This window comes from Otolemur garnettii, unplaced genomic scaffold (genome assembly GCF_000181295.1).
Source record: "Otolemur garnettii isolate 467f Iridium unplaced genomic scaffold, OtoGar3 scaffold00098, whole genome shotgun sequence".
Lineage (NCBI taxonomy): Eukaryota > Metazoa > Chordata > Mammalia > Primates > Galagidae > Otolemur > Otolemur garnettii.
The window spans coordinates 6,398,183-6,415,892 of NW_003852493.1; the positions used below are offsets into that span (position 1 = coordinate 6,398,183).

Below are 17,710 nucleotides of genomic sequence, written 5' to 3' on the forward strand. Positions count from 1 at the left end.
AGGCTGGATTTGAACCCACCACCTTAGGTGTATGTGGCTGGCGCCTTAGCCGGTTGAGCTACAGGCACCGAGCCACAAGTGAATCTTTCTAAAAGCAGAGTATGAATGTCTTAACTCAATAACTAAGAAAACAACATGAAGGCTACGTTAACCAGTTTGATGAGAGTATTTAAAATTGTATATGAAAACACATCACTTCTTAGCAAAGTATCTCAAAAATGAAAGAAAAAGTATCCAATGTACTCAGCCCTATTATGAAACTAATTTATAGCTTTTATAAGAAAGCTATAACCTAATTATAGCCTAAGAATATGGGGAGAGAGGAGGGGGGAGCGGAGGGGGATGGATAGGTGGAGGGAGGGTGATTGGTGGGGTCACCTTTATGGTTTATCTCACAAGGGTACAAGTGAATCTTTCTAAAAGTAGAATATAAACATCTTAACACAATAACTAAGAAAATGACATGAAAGCTAAGTTAACCAGTTTGATGAAAATATTTCAAATTGTATATGAAAACACCACACTGTACCCCATGATTGCATCAATGTACACAGCTAAGATTTCATAAAAAAAAAAAAGAAAGAAAGGAAAAGAAAAAAGATTTAATAGACTGCTCAATACCTTAAAAGTACAGGTATCTTTTAAGTGTTAAACATAACAGGTATGTGTACTACTTTAGTCTTAAACAATCCAGTGTATTTTACTGCACAATTAATCAACTTCCTTCATATGCTCAATGTTAAACAAATTCTGACTTTTTTTGCATTGCCATAGAACCCGTTTTAACAGTTATTCCACAAAGGCAAACATAAATAACAAAGTTATACATAAAAAAGTAGAGTTCATTAGTATTTATACTCATCAGTTTACCTCTTAACACATTTGTTTCTAGACCCAATTGTATCTCTATTAGTCCAATTTATTGTTTTCAGGATAAGTTTTCTTTTCTCAAAATTCAAGACTAGAAGAAATTCATCGTAGCTGAAAATAACACTTCTAGAAGATTAAAGTTAGCCTCTTGGTCCTTTACAATAAAAGTTTTCCAAAAATTTTAAATATTTTAGAATAATGAGGAAAAAATAAATGTCCTAGTATATTTATTTACTAATTTATTCTGTATTTAATTTGTTGAGTTTGCTAACTCTCCAAACTTTCAGGACAAGTATAAATCAGATTCCTTATTTACTAAATATGCAACATTTTTGTCTCCATTCATAATAATGATTTTTCAAATTCTGCTATTAGACTGCCACAAAAGTCATGTGAATTGCATTTTAATTTGGCGTGGGCCCAATATTTTCAAAACCCATTTCACTCACCTTAACAATGATCACTACTGCTAAAACTGAGAGTCATCTCAGTCATAAAAACGATTTCAGGCCATCAATTGAATCCTGGAAGAATGTCTTATTCTTTATTTCCATGGCTATAAAAACACCATTCTATTTTCTTCACTTTTGTTATATGTCTTTTATGTTTTTAAACATCTTTTGTTAAATCTGAAATTATTTTACATTGTCAAATACGTCTGCCTGACAAGGTGTTAAGATTTCATTGTAAGAGATCAGTGAGAAAACACCTAACATGGTAAATTCATCCCAATAACAAATAAACCAGGCAGCACTAGTGGCTCAAAGGAGTAGGAAGCCAGCCCCATGCTGGAGGTGGTGGGTTCAAACCCAGCCCCAGCCAAAAACTGCAAAAAAAAACCAAGCAAATAAACCTGCATTCTATCACCTACTCTCAGGAAGAATGAATAAATTAGAAGACAAGTACTGGAATAAAAAAGTGACTTTCATGGCATGACCTGAGTATAGTATACAGTATAACCATCAACCTAAATTATGTGCACCAAATCATCTTTGTGTTAAAATGCCATAAACTTCCAAGAGCTTTAAATAGTCTCACATGCTATATGAATATTTACTATGTAAGGAATATATGCTACTATATTTTAAAAATGGATTTCTTTTTTTTTGGAGGTTTTTTTGGCCAGGGCTGGGTTTGAACCTGCCACCTCCAGCATATGAGGCCACAGGCACCACCCAAAAATGGATCATTAACAATAGCTCTCAACATGTATACCCTATTTCTTGAACTTTCTGTTAACTTTTATTAGAGCATAATGTTCGATAGGGCATGATGCTAAGACTCTAAACTTGTTTTTGATTAATGATCTAGTTGTATTCAGAATATATAAACAACTCTTATAACTTAAGAGTAAAAAGACAATTTAAAAGTGGGCAAAGGATCTGAATAGACATTTCTCCAAAGAAAATATATAAATGGTCAATAAGCATTTGAAAGATGCTCTAAGCCGTTAGGTAAATGCAAATCAAAACCTCAATGTAGGCTCGGCGCCTGTGGCTCAAGTGGCTAAGGCGCCAGCCACATACACCTAAGGTGGCGGGTTAGAATCCAGCCCGGACCCGCCAAACAACAATAATGGCTGCAACCAAAAAACAGCCGGGTGTTGTGGCGGGCGCCTGTGGTCCCAGCTACTTGGGAGGCGGAGGGAGGAGACTCGCTTTAGCCCAGGAGTTGGAGGTTGCTGTGAGCAGTGAAGCCATAGCATTCTACCCAGGGGGACAGCTTGAGGCTCTGTCTCAAAAAAACCCCCCAAAAAACAAAAAACCTCAATGTAATACCACTTCATAACGAGGATGGCTGTCACCAAGATGACAGGTAATAAGTACTGTGCTAGAATAGTAGGAAGAAAGGATTAGGCCTGGCACAGTGGCTCATGCCTGTAATCCTAGACCCCCATTTCTACTAAAAAAGAAAAACTGACACAAGAGGATCGCTTGAACCCAACAGTTAGAAATTGCTGTGAGCTATGATGCCATTGCACTCTACCAACGGTAACAAAGTGAGACACTGTCTCCAAAGAAAAAAAGAAAAGAAAAAGAAAAAAAGAGGAAAAGATTAATGCAAATGAACTCAATCTCAGAGTAAATACTAAAAGTTATTTGTAAGATTTGTAAGATTCTCTGCCTCTTACCAATTTTCAAATCGTCAGCCAGACTTTCTTTTGTGAGACTCAAAAGTTCACTTCCATCAATGTTATTCATCTTGAAAATACCAACAAGGTCTTTTAAGCCTTGGCTACAAAGCCATGCTGAGACATCTTCCTCTGACCAATCTTCAGTAAATTGCTTCAGCTGATCATCTGTGCTCCTTGCTTAAAAAACAAAAGGTTAAGTGAAATAACAAAAAAGTATTTCTTTAATAAACATTCTCACTTTTAATTACAAAGTAAATGAAATTTCCTTAAATCTATTTTATTACTTTAACTGCCTTTTAAGAATTTCAAAAACTCACATATCACTATGTTGTTTAATACTATACTGAATACCACTCTTTTGGAACTTCTTCCTTTTCACTCTAGAAAAACAATTTTTCTTTACTATATAAAATTCATACAGGCAAATGTATTTTATTTGTACCATCATCTGCATATCAGCACCACTATTTGCTTAATTTTGACAGTGATAAAAATAAAACTAAATTATATGGCAATACTGCTTGGTGAGGCCAAAAATAAAACCAACAAAATACAAGTGTAACTTCTATTCTGTCCTCAAGCAACATTTATCTGAAAAGATAGTATGAAGGATAAATATATAGCTTACAAAAAGCAAGGAAGGTGTGAGACACATAGTTTGGACCCCAAAGCATCTACCTGCAGCTTTAATGTATGGCAACTACTTTGACACTGGCTTCTCTAAAAATGTTTTAAGATTAAATCTGAATGTACACTTTATAAGAGAAAAGCCATATGAATAACCCATGGTTTAATGGTGTGTGGGGTTGAGGGGTTGAAGATGACACCCTTACTAACCTTGGCAGAGCGTCTCCACATCAAATTGCCAGACGTTCACTGTTTTGTCCATCGAACCAGTAGCAAGTAAAAGAATATTGGGCGCAAAGGCACAAGTTGTGACATACCTGGTTAATAAAAACAACTGTTATGCATCTTCTGACTAATTTTTTAACTATATTAATACAAAGTGAGGTTAAGTTCAGACCTGGTGTGCTGAGTCAACCTGTGAAGTATATTCCCAGTAATCTGAAAAACAATAAGAAAAAGCCTTATATTTCCTCAGGCAGGAATAGTTACTGATAAAGACTTACAAATGGGGAAACACTCGTATGTGCTCTAATATTCTCATTATAAATACTACTATGTATATAGTAATATTATAATATCACTAATGACATATTATAAATAAATACTACCAATGTAAGTTGAAACTTTAGATAGAGAGTGGCCCATGTAACGACTGGTATTATCAGGTACTTATTTCACTCTCAATTAACCAGCATTGCTGTCTCACCAACCACCTTCTTAGAAATGCTTAGTAGAGCCTTGGTATTTGCTGACCTATTTAAATTTATTAACAGTAATTTAGACATCTACTATATGAAATAATTTTTATTTTTGCTGTCACATCTGACTTGTGCACATTGCAAGATCAGTGAGATTAGAAATCACTTAGATTTTGAGGACACTTAGGTGGTCATCCAAAATTTGGGTGTATTCAGTGAGACTCATACACATATTTTACGAGGAAAATTTAATGTTAAAACTATTTTTGTGGGCTCGGCGCCTGTGGCTCAACCGGCTAAGGCGCCAGCCACGTACACCTAAGGTGGCGGGTTCGAATCCCCAGCCCGGACCCGCCAAACAACAATGACGGCTGCAACCAAAAAATAGCCGGGCGTTGTGGCGGGCGCCTGTGGTCCCAGCTACTTGGGAGGCGGAGGCAGGAGACTCGCTTGAGCCCAGGAGTTGGAGGTTGCTGTGAGCTGTAATGCCACGGCACTCTACCCAGGGGGACAGCTTGAGGCTCTGTCTCAAAAAAAAAAAAAAAAAAATTATTTTGTGGCTGTAAAATCTCAAGAAAAGTTCATGAGTGATAATGATCTACTTCACCTACCTGAGTATTCTTTCCCATCTCCTGCCAGATCTCTCAATGACGTGAACTTCCATGTGGAGGGCCAGTGTAGGTTACTTGCTTGGCCCACTACTCTAGGACAATTTCTATCTCCATCTATCTGTTAGCACAGCTGCAGTCTGAACTCACTCAACACTGATTTCTTAGAGAAAATTTTATCAACTACACCTTTGTTATATGTAAAACATTTCTTTTCTTAACATGCAACTTAGCCAAAACTCCTATTTTTCCAAATCCATGATAGCCTATTCTTTCATATAGTACTCTCTCAAATCCAGCCAGGATTCTAAGGAAGGTAAGTACTTTCCACTATTCTCTCCAAAAACCCTGGGGTCAACATTCATTCTTTGCTCTTATGGAAGCCTGGTGTTAAGAGTTTAATAACTGATTGAAAGTGATTTTTTTTAATATTTGTGCTCTTTAAATGTGTATTTTCTATGATCTACTTCATAGAAAATCCATCCTGCCTCAGTGCCTGTAGCACAATGGTTATAGCACTGGCCACATGCACGGAGGCTGGTGGGTTCAAACCAGGCCTGGCCCAGCTAAACAACAATGACAACTGCAGCAAAAAATAGCTATACGTTGTGGCGGGCACCTGTAGTCCTGGGTATTTGGGAGGCTGAGGCAAGAGAATTGCTTAAGCCCAAGAGTTTGAGGTTGCTGTGAGCTGTGATGCCATGGCACTCTACCAAGGGTAACAGATAGAAACTCAGTCTCAAAAAAAAAAAAAAAAGAAATGAAATTCCATCTAACTTGAAATCATTACGAAGGTCAGGTCTGGTGACTTATGCCTGTAATCTTAGCACTTTGGGAGGCTGAGGCAGGAGATCACTTAAACCCAAGAGTTCTAGATCAGCCTGGGCAACAGAAAGATCCCATTGCTACAAAAATTTCAAAGAGAAAAAATCAGCCAGGAGTGGTGGCGCAGGCCTAGACTCCTAGACGCTCGTGAGGCTGAGAGAGGAGGGTCACTTGAGGCCATGAGTTGGAGGTTGCAGTGAGCTCTGATAATGCCACTGCACTTTAGCCCAGGCAACAGATTGAGACCCTGTCTCCAAAAATAATAATAATATAAACAGTTAAGAGCTTGTCATTTGTCCCAGAACAAATACATTACCTGAATAACTATTTTAGCATTTATGGAAATGTATATATTTGGGAGGCATACTAAATGTAAGAAGTATATACTTTTTCTATCATGCCCATTAAACTTGGAGTCTAATAACATGACTTACACAGATCACACTTAAGATTTTAATATACTTACAGTATCATATACTATAACTGACTTATCCACTGATCTTTAAAAGAAAAAAGAAACTAGGTGAAAAGTTCTGTAAGAATAAAGCACAACATTTTATGTAATTAGTATTTCAAAATCGTTTTAGTAACTTTTCAAGAAAAGGCTGAAATATTGACATTTTAGAACATCCTCTTTTGGTTTATATATATATGAACTTTATTCAAAAAACTGTATGCCATATATAAAATTTATCAAAAAAATATAAACTTTATTAAAATAATATATGCTATTTATACTATAAAGACATAAATAGAACAAGAGTCTGTGATATATAAATAAGTCACAATTCCATATCAAGTTAGTAACTCAAAGAGAAAAACCATTACAAGGAAAAGTTATTACTTGCTACTTGGTTCTGTTTCAGATAGCATTGTTCTTTACTATTGATATGGCTACACCTTAACTACTAATCAATGCATATATGTTTTATCACAACACATTTTTTCAGGTTTTTTTTTTGCCTGGGGCCAGGTTCTGAACCCACCACCTCCAGTATATGGGGGTGGCACCCTACTCCTTGAGCCACAGGCGCCGCCCTACAACGCATTTTTGAACACTATAGTTCTAAAACTTGATGTTGACTACATGGTTTCTTTTAATGCTACAAAATTAAAAGTAATCATCTGGGGTTATTCTAACAGGGAAAAAGATAATCACATAAAGAAAATACAATATTATAACAAAATAGGTAATTAAAAACGAGACAGATATAGTCTTACTACAGATATGCTTTCCCCTTCTTAGAAACAGTCTTTATGCCTCATGATATACACTGCAAGGCTAGACAACATATCAGCAGTACAAGTGGTATGTGTGCTACTCTCCAAGAGCAGTATTATTTGTACTTAGTATAAAAAAACTGATTGTAGCCTGGCCATAGGATTCATATCTAGAAGGCTTAAAATTCCTTTGTGGTCAGCAAAGTAGCCTACCCAATGTTGAATGTTGATGATAGATATTGACTATGGAATCTTTGCCATGAGTTCAAGATAAAAATTATACTTTAAAAATTAAAATATAAAATAAAATATAATAACAGCTTGGTGCCTATAGCTCAGCAGCTAGGGCGCCGGCCACATACCCTGGAGCTGGCAGGTTTGAACCCAACCCAGGCCTGCGCCTGTAGTCCCAGCTACTTGGGAGGCTGAAGCAAGAGAATTGCTTAAGCCCAAGAGTTTGAGATTGCTGTGACCTGTGACACCACAGCACTCTACCAAGGATGACATACTGAGACTCTGTCTCAAAAAAAGAAAATAAATAAAATAAAATACAATAGTAAAAGATACAAATAAAAATATAGAATAACATCTATTTACATAGCATTTACACTGTATTATTATAAGTAATCTAGAAATCATTTCAAGTATATGGGAGGATAGGAGGTGATATGCAAATAGTACATCATAAGAGATTTGAACATCCATGGGTTTTGGTATCCTTAGAGGGTCCTGGGCCCAATCCCCTACACATACCAAGGGATGACTGTAATACATATTCTGGATATCAAAAAGGTTATGACTTTAAATGTGAAATTCCATCTAAAGCAGTGAGAAATTATACTAGCAACTAATATTACTTGAGTATGTATATGCAAGATGCAATTTTTAGATACTTTTATTTAGTCCTAAATTCTTCAAGGTACAAGTTATTATTTACAGAATATCTAAAATTCTTAGGAAAAATTCTATTACTTTTAAACATCCTAGGAGAAAAAGGGTAATGTTAGTGTCAACAAGATGGCAGAATGGAACTGTCCAGTGATTGTCGCCTGACAGAAACATCAATTAGAATAACTATCCATACCCAAAAGTACCTTCATAAGAGGTAGGGAAGTCAGGTCTCTAACTATAGCAATATGGCTGGGAGTCAGGAGTTACATGAAAAATTACTTTTAAAGATTTTATGAAGACAAAAGGAAAACTGGTCAACTGAAACTAATAGATTTTCTTAAAAATAAGTGAATTGGTCACTGGGTGAACTGGCTTTTGTTTAACTGACCTAGATCCTAGTTCTACTTAAGCCTAGCTCTTCTAAAGGGTGATTGCCAAAATTTCATTTGGAGATCGCTGGAGCCCAACTATGATAAATTTACATAGAAAATGATCTGTCTGGTACCCATTACATGTGTATAATCCTTCTTGGTGTCAAAAACAAAAACAAAACAATAAAACTAAAAGGAAATTCTACCATCTGAGACCACCACCAGATGGAATTAAAACTAATCCTTGATGTATCACTTGAGAGGAGGGTCATTATTAGCGATATTTTAAGCACTGTATTGGGAAGACAGTAATTAGGATAACAAGCCAGAGTCCACATACGAGAACAAGGAGTAGGGCTCAAAGTGTAGACAAAAGCAAAAGTGCAAAGCACCCTCAGTGCCTGCCCGAGGAATCCAATCTCACAGGCCACAGACAGCCAACATGAGGGGAATGAAAAAGGTTCACCGGCTCAGCACCTGTGGCTCAGTGGCTAAGGCGCCAGCCACATACGCCCAAGGTGGCGGGTTCAAATCCAGCCTGGGCCCACCAAACAACAATGACGGCTGCAACCAAAAAATAGCCGGGCATTGTGGCGGGCGCCTGTGGTCCCAGCTACTTGGGAGGAGGAGGCAGGAGGCTCGCTTGAGCCCAGGAGTTGGAGGTTGCTGTGAGCTGAGATGCCACGGCACTCTACCCAGGGGGACAGCTTGAGGCTCCAGTCTCAAAAAAAAAAAAAAAAAAAAAAAGAAAAAGGTTCACCTGCTGATGAATAAATAGGAATAAATTTGAGAAGCAAAAGCCCAAACATGAAGAAACTATTAGGTATCCCCTGGATCCAAGCAAGACGAATGGAGATCATGAAGAGAGACCCGCAAACTTTTGGAGATAGAAAGGATTTTAAATTCACCTCCTACTGCCTCCAAAAGGATTTAAAACTTACTTATTTCCTACTGTCTCTAATTATACTAATATTGATTCAAAGAAAGACACAATAGGATTTGATAACTCAACAGATATTGAGGGAGGAAAATTCGGATTAGGGATTAGTTTTCAATTTTGAAATCTGAGTTTGAGAGACTAGGAGAATAACAGCCCACTATAAATACGTATAAAATAAAATACTTTGAAACTACTGAAACAATATAGAACCTCCAAATACTTCCTAAATTGAAGTTGAACCAACACCAAAAGTTCCAGGTGTGTGGTGCCCTGGTTACACACTCTCTGCCTCTCTGGCGCTTCCCTCAACTCTTCAGTACACACATTCCACCACAGTCTACCCTGTTGCCTTCTACCTGACTCCCCTTTTAGGTGGGTACACTAGTATTCAAGTCTTTTCATACCCTATTCCTATGGTTTTGTGATACCCTAAACCTGCCGACCCCCAACCCCTGGGCCAACCAGTACCTGTATGTGGCCTGTTAGGAAGTAGCTGCTCCCCATCACCTCCTAAATTCCACCTCCTGCCCCTCCCTTGTACCCCCTACCCCTGGGTCCCTGGAAAATTGTCTTCCATGAAACTGGTCCCCAGCACCAAAAAGGTTGTGGACCACTATTCCAAACCACAGCTCTGCTCACTACAGAATATAAGAGAAACACATCAATTATATCTAGACAGCTGCTGGACAATATCAACAGCACATAAAGTTATGTGCTTGATATGAGGAAGCATATAACCCCAGACTCCAGGAGATCTGTGAGACATGCAGTGACACGGTGCTGCCACCCACGTCAGAAACCACATGAAGCCTTTTTCAAACTATCTTTGTACAATGTCAAAATACACACACACAGAAAAACAACCCCAACCACCCTGATCAGATTAAATTACCAACAATTATTTCTTGAGGTCAAGTATGTTCCTAAGGCTTACAAACTTATTTTACACTTCAGCATTTTTACTTTAAATGTATTTATGTGACTTCTCATTCTGAAAGGGTTTACAGTCTCTTGCAAAGATGTAGCAGAAACAAGATAAAAATCCCATAAAGAATCTCAAGAGGAAGAGAAGATAAAGATGGGGTGGGAAAGAGAAACGAAAGTTAAGATTAGTACCCAAGCACACGTCACAAGATCCAGGCCACTTTGGTAAAGGAGGCCTGCACGTTTGTTTCTGAGATTCTTCAATAGCCAGGCAACAAAGGCAGTATGATCAGCTACACAGTTTAAGATAGAAACACAAACCTAGTCTAAGAAAACGACACGGATTCCCTAGACTGAGATCTGACAGAACTGTCTCCCCGAGGTGTTTATAGAGAGGATGCCACGGAACACAAAGTCCTCAATAATTCTTCCTGGAGAGAACCGCAGTTTCCAAGAGTTGTTTTGTAAGGCCCCTCAGTAGAAGCCAATGGCTAAAAGCCCAATTCAGAAAAAGCAGAAATCAGAAAAAGAGGGGCTACAATGATATGTTACAAATTCCCTGATGTTCTGGATTACATAAAAATATGTGTTATAGATTATATATAAATTTAATAAATACATAAATTATATCCCAAACATAAATGGCTTACCCTCATTTTTCTTAAAGTTCATAATTTTATGAGGAAAATGCTATTATTTCTTCATTTTATAACTCAGAAAATGAAGTTGAGAGAAGACCCGGAACCAGAACTGGTCAAGGTTGCACAGCTGGCCAGCAGCAGAGCTAATACTAAAACTCTGTTCTCTGTGACCCTAAAACCCACGTTTCTGTATTTTGCACTAGCTGGAATATCTTCTCCCATGAGCATATTAAAACTGCTCCATGGCTTGGCGCCTGTGGCTCAAGTGACTAAGGCGCAAACCACATACACTTGAGCTGGCGAGTTCGACCTGTTCCAGCGCGGGCCCACCAAACAATAATCACTGCTACAACCAAAAAAAAAAAAAAAAAGCCAGGCGTTGTGGCCAGTGCCTGTAGTCCCAGCTACTTGGGAGACAGAAGCAGGAGACTCACTTGAGCCCAGGAGTTGGAGGTTGCTGTAAGCTGTGATGCCACGGCACTCTACCCAGGGCAACAGCTTGAGGCTCTGTCTCAAAAAAAATAAATAAATAAAATTAAAAAACTGCTTCATGACGGCACATACTAATAGTTTGAGCCTAAAAACTTAGAAAGCAGATAGCATGGCTATTCACTAAAGCTGTCATAAGACATCTTATTTCAAGCAACAGAGTATGTGACAACCCTCCATGACGAACAAACTGCAACTTGTCCTTTCAAGTTACTAAATGAACTAACTTGTTCAATTCTTGGCAATATTGTAGAAAGAGAAGGGGGGGGAGATGATTTGGATTTGGTAAACGTGACTTTAAACCTTCTTCTGCTAGTCATTACTGAGCAAGAGAGGTTGTTCATTAAGGCCACTCCTGAGTCATGACAATAAAACCTTCATGCATTTACAAAACAGGTAAAATATAAACAAGCATCCCACATCTTGCCAGGGAGAGAGGGAACACTCTATCAGTTTATCTGTCCTCTATTGCTCTCTGACTGGTTTTCAACTCAAGAAGAAGAAAAGAAGGCGCTAGTTATTAAGTTTTTACAACTCTTAACAATCATGGGCATTTTAAGACCTAGTTTCCAAGGAATTCAAACTACAAAAAGTTTATGGAAAAGAGGCAGCTTCTATCTGAGTTATAAAGACTCTTTCTTTTTTCCACCACTGCATTTTTATTACCTCCATGTTTGAAGCAATTCATGACCAGCATAGTGCTCTGAGGATATTTTTTACAACAAATGAAAGCATTTAAGAAAAAGGCACATGTTCCTTGACTAGGTAAGATATCTGCAATGCCCCTGCTTGAGGCCTGTCTCCTTCCCTTTTGAGAAGCAGCCCCTATAGTGAGTGACCCATACTAGTACCCTAGAAACATTCAGCAAAGCGACCCTAATCTCCCTGCTCCCCTCTCCCCACTTCCCCAGCAGCTGGGATGAAGGCAACATACTCCTCATGGGTCATTTGATCTTGAGGTCCTTCAAGGCTGACTCCAAGCTCTTCATATCCCAGATGCTCTACCCCCACCCATGCCAGTGGCCCTGCCCCACTGAGCATAGAGATCTGGCTGATGCTGTTCTCGTGCAGTGAGTTGAGGCCAGCGCCTGAGGACGCGCCACCCTCCGAGCTCGCCTTCTTGTCTAGGTTCTAGAAGCGTTCATGGGCCGTCAAGCCCTGCTGAGAGCTCTGCTTGGGCATGTCCAGCTGCCCACTGAAGCTCAGTGTCCCTGCTGTGCTATCATAGGTAAAGAGCACTGGGAAGCAGTTGTGGCCCACTGCCACCAGGCTGTTTTCTGTGATGAAGGTCAGTGCCAGCAGCGGCAGCGTTTCAGAGGTCAGGGTTGCAATGGCCATCTTCTTGTCAGCATCAGCCAGGCACACAGTGCTGTCATGACTGACCCAGACCTCACAGCTCCTGCTAACTGAGAAGCAGACGCCATGCACCCAGCCACAGCTACTGCTGGATTCAAACATCAGCTCCCCAAAGGGCATCTTGGAGCCCCAGGGTGTGGATGCCGGCCTCTCCTCCACCTCCTTGATGTAGGATGAGAAGATCCAGCACTTGAAATCACAGGAGCCTGCAGCCAGGAGCACGTTGTTGGGGTGCCAGTCCAGGCTGAGAACAGTGGAGCAGATGGGCTTCTTGATGTGCTTGCACACCCACCAGTCATTCTCCTGCTCAGAATAACGGATGGAGATAACACAGGAGCCACTGCCCACAGCGGGCAGCCTGGTTAATCTGCAGGATGACCAGGGCTGGCTTCCATGTGCAGCCCTTCAGTGTCCACACGTAGGCGTTGCGATCTGTGCCGCAGGTTGTGATGCGGTTACTCTCAGGAGCCCAGTCGATGCCTGTCACCTGCCCATTGTGCTCCTTGAGCTCATGCACCTTGGTCCACTTGGTCCCACTCTTCTCATAGATGTGCACCTCATGGTTGTTTGGGCAGATGGCAATTTGGGTGCGGTCCTTGTTCCAGGTGTGGCAGCTGATGAGCTCCACCAGGAAGCTGTGGTAGGCCACGGCCGCTTGGCTGCTGCAGGATCTTCGGCCGTGGACTCTGGGCAGTTGACGCGACTAACTGGCTCTGACTGACCCTTCTTGAATAGAAGCCCCGTACATACAATGCCTGTTTTATCCACTTGGATCAAGACAAGTAGGGTCAAATAAAAGAAAAATTCTGCTGAGGGAGCAGAGGAAAGTTATCAGAGATGTGGAGAAAGATGAAGGGAAAAAACCTCCTATGAGCTTTGCTACATGACGTGAGATGCCATCACAGCTCTGGGGCCAGTGGAATTTGAGCAGACATGAAAACCAGGTGAATTCTGCCCTGCCAAACACTGAAAAGATCCTAAAAGATGTAAGACAATGCCACTCTTCTATTTTTGATTTTTCCTTTCTTTTGCAGTTTTTGGCCGGGGCCAGGTTTGAACCCACCACTTCCGGCATATGGGGCCAGCGCCCCACTCCTTGAGCCACAGGTGCTGTCTGATTTTTCCTTTTAAAAAAGTTAATATGCAGTAAGTTTATTTTTTAAAATTAATTTTAAAATACATTAGTATTTTCTCAGTTTTATTTTGTGATATTATAAATAGTGATAGATATAATCCACATATACAAAGGCTCTTTACAGTCCTCAATAACTTTTTTTTTTTTTTTGAGACAGAATCTCACTATGCTGCCCTGGGTAGAGCGCCACAGTAAGCAAATAAAAGGCATTTTATTTATTTTATTTTTTTGAGACACTCTGTCACCCTGGGTAGAGTGCTGTGGCATCGTAGTTCACAGCAACCTCAAACTCTTGAGCTCAAGCAATCCTCTTGCCTCAGCCTCCCAAGTAGCTGGAACTACAGGGGCCCACCAGAATGCCCAGCTATTTTTTGTTGCAGTTGTCATTGTTGTTTAGCTGGCCCAGGCCAGGTTCAAACCCACCAGCCTCAGTGTATGTGGCCGGCACTGTAACCACTGTGCTATGGGCATCAAGCCAAAATTAAGTTTTTTGTTTCCTCAGTAACTTTTAATCATGTTAAGGGATATTCTTACTTTTTTAAAATAACTGACAAGTTCAAAGTGTTAAGGAATCTTAAGACCAAAAAGTGAGATCCACTGACCTACATGATGAGTTCCTTCCTCCTCATTAGCACCCATCATCAACAGGCAGGCCTAGCAAGTCAGAGGTGCTTTAAACATTTCCGTAGTTCTCTAAATTTGCCATATAAAGTTAAAACAAGTTCTAACAACATCCTAGGTCTTCTATCATCTTTACAACCTATTTTTCTGGCTTTCTTTCCCTTTATTCCCTTTTATGTTTATCACACATTTTAATCTACTCAAGAATTCCTGCCTCTTTGAGTGCCTTTTCTGTCCTCCAGTCCTCCCGTATCTGCGTATAAACTCTATGCTGCCGTGTACGCGGCCACACCATCTACTATCCACTTTCCCTCCGACGTACATTTGCACTCTGTTGTTCACTTTTCCTAGCTAGCTATTTATATCCACGTATGTATTTCCATATTTTATCCTACTCACTTTTTTCCCACTGTCACCCTCTTTCATATATGTACCCCATCTATCTTACCAGTGATTTTAGTGGACTCCATTCATTAACTAATTAATGTGCTCTTATCTATCCACTCACTAAGTATGGTTTAAACATGTCTGTCAATTCATCTAAAAAACTAAGTGTTTATATTTCACCAAGTTACATTTCTAGCTCATTCATTTGCCTGTATGTTTATTCAAATAAACTAAAAATATTCATAAAAATATTCAAATCTGAACTTCAGCAACACTGAATATCCAAAAGCACTTAACAATGTGACCTTCCATCTATCCAGAATCATTAGGAAACAATATACTCCAGTTAATATAATACAATGTAGTTACCTAAGAGTCACATATATACAAACTGACAAAGAATTACAATGCTATAAAATGAACAACACAAAATAATACTGAGTATCACTTCACTCTTCTTCCATGGTTTAGAGACTAAGGATATGTCAGGATCTTGCAGTGTTACTACTTTATCACCCTGTGCATCAGCTACCAGGAAAGAGACTTAAAATGCCTTCAAGAGCACAGTGTCTTATCCTTCCATACTTCCTCTGTATTGCAACTGGCAGACAGCTTGGCACATAAGAGAACCATAAATACTTGTTGAATCTCATATAATCATTTTGTCAATTAACTTATCTCCCTAAAACAAGAGGAGGAAATCCAATTTGATTTGCTTGAATTTTCCACTGATTTAAATTCTAGGTCAAAGAGAATTATATAAATGCTTTCTGATGATAAACAATATCAATCTTTTGAGATGAAAGAGCCGCATTTAAACAGCAGCAATGTAACTAAATATTTGGCTGTTTGACAAGAATCAGAGCATATGGAGGAAAGAACCATCAGGCTATTAGCCCAGACGTTTCAAGCAGAGGTCAGGAGCCTAAATGTCTTGGCCGGAGTGAAAGCTGCTGTGAAGAGCCCTGAACGTGGAAGGGCTGGATCAGATAGGAAAGTTTTAGAAAATCTAGTGGCAAGAAGGAGAAAACACACAAAAGCATTCAAATGAAAAGTGAATCATGCTATTGTATCCCAAACCAATGACACATAGAATTGAGCTTTGAAAAGTAAAAGCCAAGATTGAAAAGCTCAACAGAGAACTTGGAAATCATACAAGGTGACAGGGGACTTGAAAAAGACAGCCAAATAGAAATTCTAATACCAAAACACAAGCAAAATTTCGAACTCAATGCATAAGTTTAATAACACATTAGCTAAATAGAAAGTTAGTAAAGTGGACACCATTCAGAATAAAGCACCAGAAACAGAGTAAACATATAAAAGTGAAAATAAGAGGCAAAGCTTAGAGTGAGAATGTATAACTTGTATTTAATTGGAGTCCCAGAATTAGAGGAGGAAAGGGACAGAGGCAATAAAGAGATAACGAATAAAAATGTCCCCAAACTGATAGAACATCATTTCACAGATTTAAGAAGCTCAGTGTGGCTCGGCACTCATAGCTCAGTGGTTAGGGCGCCAGCCACATACACGGGGTCTGGCGGGTTCAAACCTGGCCCAGGCCTACTAAACAACAAAGACAACTGCAGTGGAAAGGTAGCTGGGTGCTATGATGCACATCTGTAGTCCCAGCTACTTAGGAGGCTGAGGCAAGAGAATCACTTGGGCCCAAGAGTTTGAGGTTGCTGTGAGACACCATGGCACTCTACCGAGGGTGACAAGGTGAGACTCTGTCTAAAAAAAAAAGAAAAGAAAAGAAAAGAAACTCGTGGCTCAAGTGGCTAAGGTGCCAGCCACATACACCTAGGGTGGCAGGTTCGAATCCAGCCCGGACCCGCCCAACAACAATGATGGCTGCAACCAAAAAAAATAGCCGGGCATTGTGGTGGGCGCCTGTGGTCCCAGCTACTTGGGAGGTGGTGGCAGGAGACTCACTTGAGCCCTGGAGTTGGAGGTTGCTGTGAGCTGTGATGCCATAGCACTCTACCCAGTGGGACAGCTTGAGGCTGTCTCAAAAAAAAAGAAAAGAAACGAAACTCATATGTAAGTACATAAAAGTAACAAAGTAAGGTACCTTTTACATCAAAGAAGGTACCTTATAAGGTAACCACAAACAGAAAATTTCATGAGCAACCAGAGGAAAATAATATGAATTATATCCAAAGGAACAACAGTTAGAATGAAACTACCTTCTCTACGGCAGTTCACAAAAACAATATGTTGTGTTAGCTGGGCACACGCTCACTGTGTTAATCCTAAGACTCTGGGAGGCTGAGGTGGGTGGATTGCTTGAGCTCAGGAGTTTGATACCAGCCTGATCAAGAACGAGACCCTATCTCTACTAAAAATAGAAAAACTGAGACAAGAGGATTGCTTGAGCCCAAGAGCTTGAGGTTGCTGTGAGCTATGATGCCACAGGACTCTACTAAGGGCAATAAGAGTAAATGAAACTGTCTTAAAAAAAAAAGTGAGTGTTTGTTCCAACAAAGCAAGAGTGGTTTAACATTTGAAAATCAATGTAATTCACCCTACTAACAGAGGGAAAAAAATATCTCCGAAGATGTCAGAAAGGCCAAGCACAAAAAGCATAATGGCTCATGCCTATAATCCTAGCACTATGGGAGGCCAAGCAGGAGGGTCACTTGAGCTCAGGAGTTTGACACCAGCCTGACCAAGAGGGAAACTCCCATCTGTACTAAAAAAATTAAGAAAACTAGCTGGGTGTTGTGGTGGGCAGCCAAGTCCCAGCTACTCAAGAGGGTGAAGCAGGTGGTTTCCTTGAACCCACGCGTTTGAGGTTGCTGTGAGCTAGGCTGATGCCAAAGCACTCTAACTTGAGCAACACAGACTTTCTCAAAAAAATAAAAAAAAAATGCAGGAGAAATCATCCAATGAAATACAACAAACACTCTTTCATGATTAAAATGCAACCAAAAACTCTCACAAACTAGAAGGAAAAGAGAGCTAATAAA

The 17,710-nt window shown here is 39.7% G+C and overlaps 1 protein-coding gene and 1 pseudogene across 4 annotated transcripts in view; both read right to left on the reverse strand.

Annotated features, from left to right (window-relative positions):
• The window catches only part of WDSUB1 (WD repeat, sterile alpha motif and U-box domain containing 1), a 67,079-nt gene that overhangs the window by 24,159 nt on the left and 25,210 nt on the right, over positions 1–17,710 (reverse strand). For 2 of the 3 annotated variants that reach the window (XM_023516822.1, XM_003795968.3), the window contains exons 6-9: positions 6,229–6,262; positions 4,029–4,069; positions 3,842–3,948; positions 3,002–3,181 (exon numbers count right to left, since the gene is read on the reverse strand). In XM_023516822.1, the coding sequence (XP_023372590.1) occupies positions 3,002–3,181; positions 3,842–3,948; positions 4,029–4,069; positions 6,229–6,262 (362 nt within the window). The remainder of the gene's footprint in view (positions 1–3,001; positions 3,182–3,841; positions 3,949–4,028; positions 4,070–6,228; positions 6,263–17,710) is intronic. The other variant, XM_023516821.1, reaches the window with a different exon arrangement.
• LOC105887581 lies at positions 11,475–14,369 on the reverse strand (annotated as a pseudogene). The gene is made up of 2 exons (XR_002774831.1): positions 14,337–14,369; positions 11,475–13,298 (listed from the first exon to the last, which is right to left on the reverse strand). The product of XR_002774831.1 is annotated as an actin-related protein 2/3 complex subunit 1B pseudogene (transcript).